Genomic DNA, 16337 nt, shown 5'->3' with positions numbered 1-16337 from the left:
CATAACAACTGTATAAACTACTCTCGCCGTAATAAACTGGAGCCTCCACATACTTTGCCACTATTTTGCAAGTGACACTAGCTGAATGAAAGAGGAGCGGGGAGGGGGAGCAGAGCTCTGGTAGGAATCCAATGGACTGAACCATTTGAAGGCAGAGGAGTATTTCAAAGTTGTGTTGATCACATTTAGGTTTTGTTTTACTTTTTTTTAAAAACTTTTTATCTTGCTGTTTTTATCATATTTGAGCCCATCTTGTCCTTTATTCAGAATAATAAAGTTTTCCAAAATGCTATAATTTTTGTGTGATTATTTTTTGGGAATGTAGGAGGAAACCGGAGTGCAAGGAGGAGACACACTCAAGCACAGGGAGAACATGCAAACCCTGCACGGTGGGGCAGTGCGCTAACTAACCAGCCGCTGTGCCGCACTGATGAAAATACACGACAAAATACATGACAAAATGATAAGCGAAATAATTGATAAATTAAATAACAAAATGCATAAATAGATTAATTAATTTCATTTCAGGTGTTTTATGTGAGTGTACATTTATCCAAGCGGTGTGTAATTGTGTGTGTTTATTAATTTATTTATTTATTGATATATTTATTGCTACATATGGAGGCAGCACTGCGGTGCAGTGGTTAGCGCGTGTGCGGCACAGTTCTGAGGTCATGGGATGAAACCTTCCTGTGTGGAGTTTGCATGTTCTCCCCGTGCTTGCGTGGGTTTACTCCAGGCACCGTGGTTTCCTCACACATTACAAAAACATGCATGTCAGGTTAATTGGCTGGTCCAAATTGTCCCTAGGTGTGAATGAGCGAGAGAGTTGTCTGTCTTTGCATGCTCTGCGACTAGTTCAGGGTGTCCCCTGCCCACTACCCGAAAAATAGCTGGGATAGGTTCCAGCAGCCCTGCGAGTCAATGTTCCCTCAAATTTTCCATGGGTCTGAGCGTTCACACAAAGTCGGTGAGCAACGCTTGAAACAACAGTGAGCAACAGCAACCCCAAGTGTGGCGACTAAATCATTATCAAACATGTCCAAAACTTTACATCATGTTACATTTTGCTGAGTTTCCGGCAATGCAAAATTGTTTTTCACTTTTGAATAAATTGACTTTTGCAAAGGTTGCAGGGCCTATAAACGTCGTTGTTTTTTCAATTCTTTCACAAGATTTCCATTTCTTTTATTCCTGGTATCTTTTGTCGCATAATACTAACATTTTTGGGGGCTTATTTAGTCGGTTGCTCGATACACAACTGTATTTAATTACATTTTTTAGTGGAAGTACAATGTTGGCAACACGATTAACCTCATATAATTGGAAATTATTTGAATGCAACACGAACTTTTTCCTCTTTTTCCCTGTTTTTTTCTCCTTTTTTTAAAATTCCTTTAAAAAAAATCTCAGTCCGTTTATTTTTTCCTAGATGTTACTTTTTTCTTGCGTTCTTGTTCTCTGTTAACTTTTTTCCCTTTATTTGCTTATTTCTTTTCTTCTAGCTTTTTTTCTGTAATTTTCCTGCTCTTTTTTTCTCCTTTTTTCTCCTTTTGTTTCGTTTCTTTCTCAGCTTTTCACTACTTTTTCATTTTGGTGTTTTTTTTCTTTTTTGTTCTATTTCCTCCCCTTCCTTTAAGTCATTTTGTGCACAATTTTACATAATATTTGGTCGTGTAGGGATTGAAGAACCAAAAATAACCTGAAGAGCCGTCTGGGACCCTAAAGAGCCGGTTCTTTTTAGAGAGCCGAGCCGAAGAAACCGGTTCTCGAAAAACTCTACTGACTTTACTCAACTTCGTTCTACTTCGACATTGACTTCAAAATACCGCATTTAGAACTCTGCATGAGGGGAACCCGTGTATTTTTATCTCCATGCACTGTAACTTTGACTTAATTCGCTTATTAATTAGCAATTTTGAGCCCTGATTTTTGTGAGCTGGCTAGATTTTCTTGTGCGCGACCCTACTGAGGCTAATCAGTCCAGATAATGGCTCGATGGATGGATGCTTCGTATGGCTGGATAGCTCCTCCCTAGTAACTGTCCTTTTTTCTCATATTTCTGTGTGAGTGAGCAACGCCAAGAGACTCGCAACTTCCATTTTAGACACAAGGGGGCGACACATGGCTTCGAGTTAACCATGTGCATTGAGACTGCAGAGAGTTGGAAGTTAGTGGGCAGGATTGCAATCATTGGGACGGACGGCAAAGAGGAGAAAGTGAGCAGAGCTCCACAAACTTCGCCAAGGAGGAAACGGACTCCAGAGACGCTCAACTCTGTCGTCGACTCTCAGACTTTTATTTGAAGCCGTCAACTTCCTTTCCCCTTCCTCCTCTTTTTTTTTTGGCGACTACAATTTCTGCCTGGTGGATGTTTAAATCTGGCCAAGGTTTTGAGTGAGGCAGAGTCGAAGGAATGTATCCAAGTCGGACCGCAGTAAGCGGGTGTCTTCGAGGATGTCCGGGCTGGACTTTCGTGCTTCTTCTCGGCTTCTTGGACCTCGGCGAGACCGGTGAGTCCCCACACTTTTTGAAACGACTCTCTCTTTTATATGCTCTCTACTTATCTTCCACGTGGGTTCAAAATCAATGCCCTGTCTTTTCTGTCAGCGCACGAGTTTGATAAGGCAATGAAGTGTCTCAACAGCATGCGTGCCCCTCTGGCCGTCTTTGTTTGCCCCCCTTGTTGGTTTTGCCTGGCCATGATAATCCCAGACGTGTAATTCAAACAGCGCTCCTCCAAAAGAAAGCGAGCCCCCCTCTCATGTAAATGATCTTTGCTATTTAGTTGATGGGGGCCCATTGTGAGTGAGCAGCATCCACACGGGGAAGCATTTGACTCCTCAGGCTCACAATGGGAGCCTCTTAGCCGCTATTGTGACAGTCCTCATTCATTTCAAGATAAGCAATAGCATCTATCTATATATCTATCTATCTATCTATCAAAATTGTTGATTGAAGTATTTCATTTTCTTTTTGTCGTCAAATCACATTTATTTGTATAGCTGTTAACAGGGTTGGGTAGGGTTACTATAACTGGATTACTTTCAATTACTTTTGGATTACTCCAGTACCAAATATGCTAATAAAAGACAAAAGAAACTAAATATGAATAAAATTACTAAAGGCTTGGGGAGTAACGGAATACATGGAACGGCAAAAATGATGTTGGCAAGCTGTTTGGATTTATTTTCATTTAGTTTCTGTTGCATTTTATGTTAGTTTTGCCAGAGATCAAAGCCAGGAGAGAAAGCTTACCACGTGTTGTGAGTCATAATTTTATTCATATTTAGTTTCTTTTGTCTTTTATTAGCATATTTGGTGTTGGAGTAATGCAAAAGTAATTGAAAGTAATCCAGTTAAAGTAACCCTACCCAACCCTGGCTGTTAATAAAAAAAAGTCTCAAAGGACTGCACAGGCCGCAATTACTCCATCCCCTGATCTTAAGCCAACATGTGGGCAAGGAAAAACTCAAAACCTCAGCACAAGGAAAATAAGAAACTTTGAGAAGGGGCCTTACATCCGATACCTCGGCATTACATCAGGAAAGTAGATAGCATGCGCCAACCAATTTTTCTTTTTGCGTTTGGATTCATTTGAACAAGTTGTGTTTCATCTAGGGCTGCAACTAACGATTACTTTCATAATCGATTAATCGGTCAATCCACCCCCCCGATGAATTGTATATCTTGAAGACATTTTCAATCTCCTCCTCTTTATTCAAATATGGACGATTTGGACGGATAGAATAATAGTGCACAAAACAACAAAATATTCTAAAATTTCGAAGCATTAGAAAAATCCAAGTGTTTGTCAATAAACTTAAGAATAAGCAAAAAATATATTGTACACCTGCAAATATGTAGGATGCTCTTATCCTACCACATTATCCAAAGATCATATTATATATTTATTTTCTGTGTGTCATTTTTTGATCCGCAAGAAAAATGTAAAAAAAAATGTAAACCCAAACAAATCTGTTTTTTGGGTTAAATCTTTGAATATGATAATATGAAAATATATGTATAATATCTGCCCCTTGTGTAGAGTTAAACATGTCCAATAATTTCCCTTTTAACTTTATGTATTTTATTTACTTACTTTTAGATTTTTTTTCCGCTGTACTTCTGTTCCATAAAAATGATAAAACAGTTAAACACAGTCAAAGTTGAAAATTTCACTTCTTTGCGTTTGTAATGACGTCATGTTAAAAAAAAGATTTTAGTTTTTTTTAAGAACTTTGTATAAAATCGGTCTTGGCACCCTCTGCCGGACTTAAGTGGTACTATAACTTTCAGTGTCGCGAAATAATTGTGTGCACTACTTGTATTTGCATTGATTTAACGTACTTAGTGGCTCATAAATCACGTGATACAACAAATCGATTATATAATTAGTTGCTAACGCTTTTAATAAACGATTTTACTCGATTTTATCGATTAGTTGTCGCAGCCCTAGTTTCATTGTCTATTTGTTTATTAAGGGGTTATTTCATCCAAATAGTTTGGAAACATACAAAATATACAAATATATTAATTTATAAATCAAAACATTATAAAGAGTAATGGCAAATAATATCACCCTTTTAGGTACAAAATTAGATCATTTGCATTGAAAAACTCGATGCAACAGGGCTACTTCAGAAGTGTATTATTGAATAAAATTTAATATCTTGATAAATTAACTTGATGTAAAAAAGCATTTATAGACAAATATAGCTAACTATTTGAATGTTGGCAAAGAAAAATTTCGTTTTCATAAGGGTACACAGGTCAAGAATTCCATGTGATTGCAATAATATTGCCTTAATCAAATACTTTTATTTTAAATCAAAGAATGGGCGTTTGCACAAATGTCGCTGTTTGATAAATGGTTGGAAGTCAGCATATATAGACACTGCCCTACTTACAAAGTTGAATTGTTCGGAAGTTGCTTTAGTGCTATATTTTGTATGTTTAAGGCTTTTATAAGTAATGTATAAGTGTATAAGTAATGGATTGTTTTGTACTAAAAAATAGACATTTCATAAAATAATATGCTCTATAAAGATCACTAAAGTTGAGTTTGACTTACTTTTGGAAGATACACTTTAAGAGGTCCTCCTTCCGTGGTAAAAAGTGGCTGAAAAAAGCGATCCAACCATTTTCTCGACCGCATCAAGCTTTCTTATTCCACTTTAATTTCAAAAGAAACGGCTCGCCTCCTCTTTACTCTTGACACCAACCATATTGAATGGATGCACGAGATATCAAACGATTAAAAAGTCAGAGTTCTTAACGCTAGAGATACAGTACTCGTAGTATGTTTCCACACGAACTAGGAAGTAGAAGCCGGATTTCTTCTTCGGGGTGGATGCTGGGTGACCTCTCACAGCGGCACACGCCAGTAGCGGCGGAAAGAAGCAATACAGTAATGTCCTGTACTCGGAATAAGGTGCACACAATACAAAATCTAACTTACAGTAATGTCCGAATATTTTTCGACATCCAGAATTTTTCTTTCAAATCTACCTATTTAAGTCTGTCGAATGGTCTGAAGTAGGGGAGCGTCTGTACAGCTTCAAGGGGTGGAGTGGTGCGAGGCTTTGGCGACATAATTTGGTGGACATATTAAAAACTGCAGGTCATCGTTTGACCAAACCGGCTCGTTTTTTTTTCTTTCTTGCTCCTCTCTCAGCATTGCTCGCGGGCTGGCTTAAATCCATCTGCGGGCCTGATGCGGCCCGCGGCCATAACTGTTGACCCCTAATACAAACCAAGCAATTGTCTATGTTTTGCGAATCACAACAATGACTCCATAACAACCACCTGTTTAGATCATGTTTTCTGTTTTCAGTTACAATGTAACTGACACATGAAAAACATCCGTAACTGTACGCTGGAGTAATCTCATGATTGCGGGACACGGCTCAAAATATGTTTATAGCATGGAAACAAGTTATACGGTATCACATGATGAGAGAGAAACTGAAAGGCTCAGCAATTTTGAGACCCAAGCTGTCGGAAGTTCAGTAAAAGCTGATAAGATTTCAAATAATGCTTCTGTTAAAGTTGAGCCAAATTAGATTTTTTTTTATTTTGCTCAACATTGATTCATCATGAAAAAGGCAAATCCCCTCAACAACTGCGGGAATAAAAACATGAATTGACAACCGGCTACTCAACAGAGCTTTATAAAGGGACAGTGTTTATTATTTACTGCCTCCTAGTGGTAAAAAAAAACTCATCAAAAGAAGAACGGTATTGATTTAAATCAGGGATGTCAAATTTAGTTTGGCTCTTGGCCCGGATCTAGACTTTCTGTTCTCAGGCGGGTTGAATCAGTAATATGTCCATCCATCCATTATCTGCACCGCTTATCCTCAGTAGGGTCCCGAGGGTGCTGGTGCCCATCCCAGCCCTCCTCGGGCAGTGGGCAGGGGACACCCTGAACTGGTTGCCAGCCAGTCGCAGGGCACACAGAGACAGACAAGTCACTCGCTCATTCACACCTAGGGACAAATTGGACCAGCCAATTAACCTGACATGCATGTTTTTGGAATGTGGGAGGAAACCACAGTGCTCGGAGGAAAACCCACACAAGCACGGGAAGAACATGCAAACTCCACACAGGAGATTCGATCTCATGACCGTAGAACTGTGCAGCACACGTGCTAACCACTGCGCCGCCGTCCGGTCTTAGTAATATGTCAACTCCAAATATTTAGTTTTGTTTTTCAGTACTCTGCTTTATCATTCAACCCACTTTAGTAGCCTACCTCACATATTATAACAGATGACAGGGATCTTTTCTAACCACAACACATTTGTTCTCAAGCAATCGGAAAAATTACTTTTTAAGTTTGGCATGTTTACTGTCTTATTTGAACAGTTGAGTGAATGCAGTTTTACACCTGAACCAACTCACCACGCCTTACAAACTCAAGTTTTTAATTTTGTCTTAATTGCCATACTTGTTTGAAATTTAAAAAAATATTAATACAAAAAAAGTATAGCAGGGCACGATGTCGGCTTATTAACACATTTACGGCCTCTAGGTGCCAGAGGGAGAATTTGGTTTATATTTATTTCAAAAATGATAACTTTTGAGAGGAATTACCAAGCATTGTGCTTCTTTTTTTAAAATCAATTGTCAGAAATGTTTGGTGGGCCTGATTAAATCATTCAATGTCTGATCTAAATGATGACAAAAATACATGAACTATCATATATACATGTTTTCGGTTGTACTACACAATATGTCAACATTCAATGGTCGAATATTGCACACTGTCCCTTTAAAGAAGCAATTATTTATCACCATTTATTAGAACCTTATGTTTCAGAAGGGAAAGAAAAAGTGAAAGTAATCTTGCTCCAGTTCAGTGTACGTTGGCTACGTGCTGTCTGTGGGAATTGTCATATTCATGAGATGGAAGACATTAAGATACGGCTTCTTTAAAGATACATTTTCTTGTTTTATATTTGATTTTTATTTTGTTTTATTTTTGCCTTTATGTCTAAAATATTTATCAAAGGTGCTGTAAAAAAATTTGATTTTTTTTTCTGTTTGCTGAAGCCCTCTTCTGGCTTAAGTCATCATTGCAACCTCTGACAAGCGTTTATTGGATGCACTCGAATAAACTCTTTTCTTGGAATTCGGGTTGACTTTTGGACTGTACTTTATGCAAGCCTTTTCTTACTTTCACCATTTTCATGCTAGACTAACATAAAAACGAGGGGATGAGCATGTAATCGCTCTACAACCCCCCCCGGACCCCCCTACCCCCATTGCTTCTTCCTAATGTGTCGCACGTACAGTATTGATAAAAGTAGGATAAAAACAGATTGGCACGGTTGAAAAAATATTTAATAGTCTTTTTTTATCTCAGTTGTGCATTGTTTTAACATACATAACTCGTTTAGTGCCATAACATATAAATATGTTTTGGTGCAGATCATCTGTAAGTATCATGCCTCTTGGAATGGTTTCAGTATGATATATCACCACTGGATGGCAAGAGTAGCTTTGATTAAATCTTTGTCTAGACACTTGGTGGCTACATTTTTTTTTCCTGTGTACATCGTATGACAACGTATAGCAGTGTGTTGGCGGCCCATATGCTGTGTTGAGCAAAGCGAAGACAAAAGTACAGAGTGTTTAATGATTCATAGCTTTATTTTTTTATTTTTAAAAAAGTCCCTTTTGTCATCGTTGAAGCAGAGAGGGAAGACATTTCGTGTACATCCGTGACCTGGATCAATTGATCTCTTTACGGAAACATTAGGGCCTAAAAACTTCTTGCAGAGTTCATGCATGTTCTTGCCGTACAATGTTATTTTGCAAGCAAAGTGCCTTGAATTTATGGAAAGCATTGATCACAAATATATTTAAAAAAAAAGCACCGTAGTAAAAGCTCTGCCTGAAATGCATCCTTTCACAAAAAGTTGTTTTTCCTCAGAGGTTTTCTCAGAAACAAGTATTTTCAAGGAACTAAGGAATGTTCAACTGTTGTTTGATACACAATGGTAAAAGCAAGAAGCATATTTCTTTTTGTAATGGAAGATGAGGGTTCAAGATTTATTCTGATATGTTCTAAGCCTATATAGCTACAGAGCTAAATTTTCTGAAGGCCTTCAAAAAATGAGTCTAAACGGCAAAAATTGGCTGGCACCGGCACTTCCCATTTGAGAGAAACACCTGGCGCTGAATGAGTTAACAGAGAAAATGTTCTAATTTCATGTTTTAAGAACACCTCAAACGATTCACCCCACCGTTTAATAAACAAGAAAAAAATCTACTTTAAACTACACAAATTAACATGAAATATTTTAAGCGATTAAAGATGCATTCAAAATAAGAGGGAAACACTACTTCTGAAATGTGATTTATAAAATTCGTATAAAATGAATCCAACCTCCCTCTCCTACCATCTATCAAGAGGTGCCCTTAAGCTGAAAAGTAATCTGTGACAAGCCTATAAAAATAAATTGACGACATTGTTTTGGGACGACATAAACTGTATACGTGTTTGTGACACAGGGCATTCATCTACGAAGGTAAAGGCCTCTGCGAAGCACAGGCCCTCATGTGAAATCTGTTTAGAATCGCATTTAGCTGTTTAATAACACTCAGGAAGCCTATAGATCATATTGGGGCCTCCTGTCACGCTACAGTCTGCAACCCAGAGGCGTGTTGACACACTAAAGGTCCTACACATCTCGGAGGCCTCGAATGTATTAAAGCTTGTCCTGTTCTGTGTCATCTGACATTTAGACGGCCATTATGAAAGAATTGTAAAGATGTTTACAAGGAGATTTGAGAAGAGTTTTTCATTTGCGGTGACTGTAGAAACGAGTGAAATATTCAACACGATTCAAATTTATCTTTGCTTTCACATATACATGAAGTATTTTAAGGTTCTCTTGGTATTATACAAAATCATGCATGGACTTGCTCCCTCAAAGCTTTCAGATTTAATTTCCCCCTATCTTTCGGTCCGGAGCCTTCGTTCTGAAAACGCTGGTCTACAAGTGATCTCAAGAGCCAAGAAGAGTTCCGCAGGTTCGAGAGCGTTCTCCATCCGGGCACCGGTGCTGTGGAATGCTCTTCATCCTGAGATCCGATCTGCAACCTCAGTGGAAATTTTTAAATCTAAGCTTAAAACACACTTCTACTCGATAGCCTATGAATAACTTATACTTTTTGTTGACAATACCTGTGTATTATTTGTTATTGCAACCATTGCAGCCTGGTCATCCTGGAATGGGGATTACCACATGTGCGGTCCCTTCTCAAGGTTTTTTCATTTTCCTCATGTTGAGGTTGTTGAGTTTGTCATTGCCCTAGGTTTTGGATCTGGGGATGGTGTAATAATAATCTGTAATAATAGTTTGTGGTTTGCAATAACCTGTGCAGCCCTTTGAGACTCTTTGTGATTAAGGGCTGTACAAATAAACTTCACTTGACTTGACTTTGACTGATCAACTGCCTAGTGTTGAGTGTTAACCGGGGCTTTGCAATGTTATCGAATTTTACAATTTTGTTCAGTGGATGCCTTTTGCGGCCCCCGTGATGATAGTTGGGGTCCCTGCATTAATATAAAGGTTTAATCTTAGTGCGTCCGGTGCAAATTTGATATGGATGCCACATCGGGTCAAACAAATTAGGAAGGGGTCAGAATTGGGAAAATGTACTCCCAAATGCAGCCAGCAATTACAGTGCATGCATAAAAGAAAGAAAAAAAAACGGGTGCTCTCAAAACCCAACTTCCTTCTGCGGTGAGCTATAAAAGCGGTATTTAAAAGTCGATGTACTTTGAGGGGGTAGGACGGAAGAGAGAGAGAGTGAGAGATAGATAGATTGAGATGGAAAGAGGGATGGAGAGGCTGAGAGAGCTAGACCCAGATCCAAGTTTTTGCTAAGTCGCTAGTCTGGCTAATGTTAACATGCTTCTGACTCATGTACTGCATTTGGTTTCTCAGGTCGTTTGTTCCCTTTCATTTCTGTACTCATTACAGATTAGTTTATTTTCTTAGTTCCTAGTACTGTTATAAAATAAGAGCTAAAGACTAAAAGTAATACTTGAGAATATTTTATTCGCTGTCTGCTATGCTGTAATTCAACATACAATGTTGTCATTTTCCACGTGTGTGCGATGCACAGTGGTACCAAGCAGGGATCCCTCAGTTTTCGCGGTTAATGGGAACCAGGACCACGCACGAAAAGTGAAAACCCGCGAAATAGCGTCACACTTTCAAGGACCAACATTACCAGAAAATAACGTCATTACAGACTGAGAGTATACTACCGTAACAGAAAATAATTGTAGATCTACAAATAACACACAACACATAATAGCAGTACGCACGCCCCGTTCACCTCGGTGTGGTCCGTGTTTTATCACTGCCCGACCCCCAACGCTTGGACCTTTGGTGTTATTGTTACTATACAAGTCATCTCAATTCATTTGTATAGCCCTTAATCACAAGGAGTCTGAAAGGGCTGCACAGACAACAGATTGTTGCAAACTACAGACTATTATTACAACATTCCCTGATGTTAAACCTACATAAGGGCAAGGAAAAACTCAAAAACCTCAACATGAAGAAAATGAAGAAACATTGAGAAGGGACTGCACATGGGGTAATCCCCCTTCCAAGATGACCAGGCTGCAATGGATGTTGCAATAACAAATAATACACAGATATTGTCAACATAAATAGGTTGGATATAAATAGGTGTTTTAAGCTTAGATTTAAACATTTCTACTGAGATTGCAGATCGAATCTCATTCGGAAGAGCATTCTACAGCACTGGGGCCCGAATGGAGAATGCTCTTGAACCTGCGGATCTCTTCTTGGCTCTTGGGATAACTAGTAAACCAGCATTTTCAGAGAGAAGGCTCCGGACCGGAACAGTAAAACTAAATTGGAGGGCTTTTCCTTTCAGTGTAAAAAAAAAGCGCATAGCTAGCCGGCCGCTCTCTAAATTGCTGTCATTGGGTGCCCTCGATTGGAGACAGATCTCCGTGATAAAAAAAACCCCAAAACAAAACAAGACTATCACGAATGTCGAGGTTTCCCATGAGTTGTGGCTCCAAGTCATCTATTTTGTGGCTAATGGACCTGGTGTTGGCAAGATGCGGTGGCTTCGGTGGCTTCGGACAGTCTTTAGCCTAGCTATGTGTTGTGTGTTATTTGTATTTGTAGGTTTTTAGCCTGGCTAAAGAGTGTCCAAAGCCACCGCAGTAGGCCGGACCAGCAGCACCGCTTTTGCCTTCTCCCAGACGCCGCTGATATTAATCTCACAAAGCACCCGCTGGTGATCAGCATTTCTTTGTGTTCTTTTGACTTTCCGTAGAGTGTAATTTAATGGATGAGTTTCTTTTCAATGTAACGAACCACTAAAAGCTAGCTCTAGCTGTCGCCGAGCACTGAGTTTGTTTTGATTCGGAGACGTAGACTGCGCATGCCCACCCCGCACACACAAGACTATCACGACAGTCACATCCACCAACACAGAGTGCCGACCGCAATCTGACCCATCTGCACACAATGATACCATGATATTCATGACAACAAAGACAAAATAATTTAATTTGAAGATACGCAAAGGAGTGAAACAGCAATAACCAAAGTGTGAAGTAGCGAGGGGTCTCTGTGTTAAGAATCTTTCGCAGTTTGCTACGATATTTGATTGCAAATTACGAAATACGCATTTTCTATTGAAACATTTGAATTAGCAAAAAAATCAGTGCTTGTTTTTGTTTTGACGATGCTGATAGTTCCTTGGGTATTTAATGTGTATTAGTGCCCTCTTCTGGACACTTGCAGTAACAGCAGGTTCGATGTGCAACTTCTTTTTAAGTCTAAGAACGACGTTAATATGGTCCTCTTAAATGCTACGACAAAAATGTTTTTGAAAATCTGAAAATGATCCTGATCCATTCTGAAATACATTCTTAACGTTTTGCTGCTATGCATGCAGATTTGGCAACTGAAGTTCAATTGTATGTAGGCTACTTGTATTAAGAAAACAAACCTCTGCTACTTCCCTCCATGATCAGGCACATGTGTACAAAATGTCCTTTAGCAGATATTCTATTACAATGTTTGCTCTAACCCTCTCAAAAAATATGCAGAACATTTCTTTCCGAGTGTACCACATAGCCTCAATTTAATGGCCCTATATCCGTTGTGTGATTTGGAATTCACTTACTATGGACTTATTATGGGAGATCATAATAAAGGTTACTAGTCTTTTCCACTCAATTATTATTTGGAATGTCCTGATAATATGCTTGGCTGGTAGAAGAGTCTTCTATGAGACAGATTTAAGGTTTTCTTGGTTTATTGATCTACGTCTACGTTATGCCAAACCAGGACGTAATGTGAATACTAAGAATTTGACTTTGTTTAATAGGGGGAGAAAAACATTCTGACTCTCTTAAAACTGGATTGTGAATTTATTTTTGTAGACTTTGTTACCAGAGAGACATACTAGAGACATATGATAAAGTTTCTACCACTGACTGTAGCCAAGCGTTAAAACCTTTTCCTGTGATTTTACTGCCTACTTAGGAGGTCTGACTGTTAAAGTGATGGGGAAAAGGGCCCAACGCTTGAAGATTGTAGGAACATTTTGTCGTGATTTGACCGGTTTAAAAAAAATAAGGGTTCAAGTGAAAAGTTTCTGTATTGTCATGGCAACGCTCGAGTCAAACATTACAGTACAGGACTTTTTATGAAGATCGTGATAATCTTATTTTTTTCTGTGACACCATTATAATAAAAAAGCCAAGGAACATTTCTTTCATTGAATAAAATCCCCCGGCACACCACCAGTGCCGTTGCATCTCTGGTAAAAGTAAATCCAAATGAAAGATAGCTTTCGCTAGACTGCACAGGCACACAAAGCGGATAATTTCCCACGGCACAGTACGAGAAATAATTACTGTGTCGTTGCACACTGGTATGCCGCAGCACAATGTTTGAAAACTTTTGATTCCTTTTACGATATTCTATTATATTGAGATAGGATATTTGAGTTAATTCCATTATCAGCAAGACTCGCATTTGACTGACAATGAATCCAGAATGTATGACATTTTTGTATGCCTTACAGAAAAAAATGACTATCACAATCAGTGTTGGTCATGTTACTGAAAAACAGTAGCTCCAGTTGCTAGTCACTTCATTTAAAAATCAAAAAAGATTACTGACACCCAAAAGTAGCATGTTACGCTGAGTAACAAACTACCACTCTTATTGAAGCCAACCCATTAATTCTGCTTTTGGATTACGACATAACAAAATAAATACAAGAAAACAATTCCACTTCAAACTACTCAAATATTTCCATTTCTAGGTTCTGTCCAAGATTTTTTATTATTTTCTCTCCAGGCTTGGTGTATTGCAAAAATAAATTGACAAAAAGTCAGCACTCTTTTATCGTATATTCTATGTTGATGTTTGCACCATTGATTTTGTTGTTCCTGTGTAAGCCACACATCCCACACACTGCCTACCATTCGCTGCTGTTTAGACACAACCAAATATGTCCATGTAAACGGACCCCCTGATTTCAGTATTTTATTTTACAGTTGTAAATATGGCTTTGATATGAGTATATACGGTAGGGAGAATATCCCCATGAGGAGAAATTTAGTTTTCCCGTACTCTCGTCCTGCTTGAGAGGGCGCCACCGTTACTATGTTTAGGTGTACTTTGTAGATTCTACAAGGTACACCTGAACACAGGAATCTACAATGTAGATTAATATAAACATACCAACCATTTACAGGCGGTTTCCAGTGGATCGATGGTTGTATGTGACATTGTGAGCGAAGGAGGAACACTATGCAATCAAAGGACATTGTATTTCATGATCTGCTTTTGATAGGAAGCTTGGTAACGCACCATTTTCAATGTCAGTTGAGTTAGATAATGTAATTAATAACGTGTTTCAGTACTCGTTACAGAGAAAAGTAATTGGGTTCCAGGATCAAGTTATTTTGTAACGTGTTAGTCCCAACACTGATAACAGTATTCTAATTTTCAGAGCCAATCCTGCCTGAATACTATTTATATTTTTGATTGCCAATAGATCTCATTATCAAGGTTGTTATTATTGTGTATTTACAATAATAATAATAATAATAATAATTTCCTTGTATTGTCATTCTGTGTAACAATGTACACAGAACGAAATGTCGATTGCACCTGACCCGTTGTAGCGAGCCGATGCAGCCGCAGCCAACAGAGGGCGCCGCCGACCACTTTTTAAGTCTTAGGAATGACTCGGCCGGGGCGCGAACCACCGACCTCCCAGTCTCAAAGCGGGCGCCTTACCATCTAGGCTACTGAGCTGGTATAAGTTGACTATGTCTCCATTTCACTAGCCTCATTGCTTTTTTATTCTCCAAATAAGTGAATCTGTCACACAAATGTGCTCTGGCAAAAAGAGTAATTTAATGAACAATTTTGGGATTTGTACGTCTGCTTCGAAGCTCTGCCTCAAAGTTGAGCGGCCCCGGGTTTGAATTTCAGGCTCATTCCTCCCTTTGTGGAGCTCGCAAGTTCTTTGGCTAACCCACTCCATCTTTTGCCAACATTTGCAGAACCTCCATGGACTGCAAGGGTTGCCTTCTTTACTACCTTATTTTTAAGCTTTACCCTAACTTACTTTCTACCTACCTACCTCCCTACCTAGTCACCTACCTACCCACTGTAGCTGAAAAAGCAAAATAACGACCTCAGACTGAATGATAAACTTCTGAAAAAATGTTTTATAAACATTGTTGATATTGAGTGAGTGTATGGTTTCGTTAGCACAATGTTTCCTATCAACACATCAATAAAGGTACATAGTGTATTAGACGACATTGTATTGTCTAATTCAACAGAAACAAGCGCCTAATGGGCACAGCGTAGCAGCAAGATACCAGACAAACATGGCAGCGACTAGTAGGTGTGGATTCCGCTATGTACACGAAATACACATTTCTACACCTATGAATATTTATAAAGATAAACATTGATATAATACTTCATGTATTTTTGCCTATTATTCAAACCAATGTTTGCTTGTTTCTTACAATTTGGAGGCACTAAATATTCCAAACTGACCCTTTAAAGAGTCTAATAAAATTAGCCACAGATTTTAGCATTGCGTATCAAATACCAGTGTGTGCGGGCATAGTTTACCAAGGAGGCCTGCAGGACGCCTTAAAGAGCTCCTTGAGACAGTGATTCATTGCAGTTTTATCAAATTACACCTTTGTTAGAATGTGCCGTTGCTTACTCTGTCTCAGCCTATAATGGGTGTAGATCCGGCTCAAGTTCTTTTAATAGGGGTGGTATAAAACCAAACTTCTTAAATCCCAAACACTTGTCAGACTAAATCTTTAAGTACACTGTTTGTATTGCATTAAGGAAACCCGAACTGAAAACTCTGAGGCTGTATTCACTCAACCCTCAATTAAGTATGAACAACGCCACACTTCAGGTTTTATGGGCATTTTTCTCAGAAATATTTAAGTTTATAACTGCTTGGCTGAATTCCATTCAAAATATTTGACACTTGGATGTGGCTCTGCATTTTTCAACGTTTTAGAAATATATATATTTTTTTCTAAACTCACTTTTTAACCAGAATAGGACGTGTTTTTGATGCAACATTTGTATGTTTTTAACTCTTTTTCAAAACCGTTTGAACCTTTTTTTTTAAGTATTTTTTTCCGAGTGGTTACATTTTGACCATATACAGAATCACTGCGGAGGGGAAAAGAAAACCAGCTCTGCAAGGGGTCTTTGATTTTGCCAAATCTATTTTGGGATAATAAACCTTTGCTAAT

General features: G+C 38.6%; 1 protein-coding gene across 1 annotated transcript in view; it reads left to right on the top strand.

Annotated features, from left to right (window-relative positions):
- The first annotated feature begins 2173 nt into the window (after window positions 1-2173).
- The window catches only part of ror1 (receptor tyrosine kinase-like orphan receptor 1), a 181304-nt gene continuing 167140 nt past the window's right edge, over window positions 2174-16337 (top strand). The window contains exon 1 of the mRNA XM_088349949.1: window positions 2174-2513. Coding sequence (XP_088206075.1) covers window positions 2417-2513 — 97 coding nt within the window. The 5' untranslated portion in view covers window positions 2174-2416. The remainder of the gene's footprint in view (window positions 2514-16337) is intronic.

Source organism: Urocampus carinirostris, chromosome 12 (genome assembly GCF_059441175.1).
Source record: "Urocampus carinirostris isolate Australia breed hairy pipefish chromosome 12, RoL_Ucar_1.0, whole genome shotgun sequence".
Classification (NCBI taxonomy): Eukaryota; Metazoa; Chordata; class Actinopteri; order Syngnathiformes; family Syngnathidae; genus Urocampus; species Urocampus carinirostris.
This window is presented reverse-complemented; position numbering and strand designations above follow the sequence as displayed.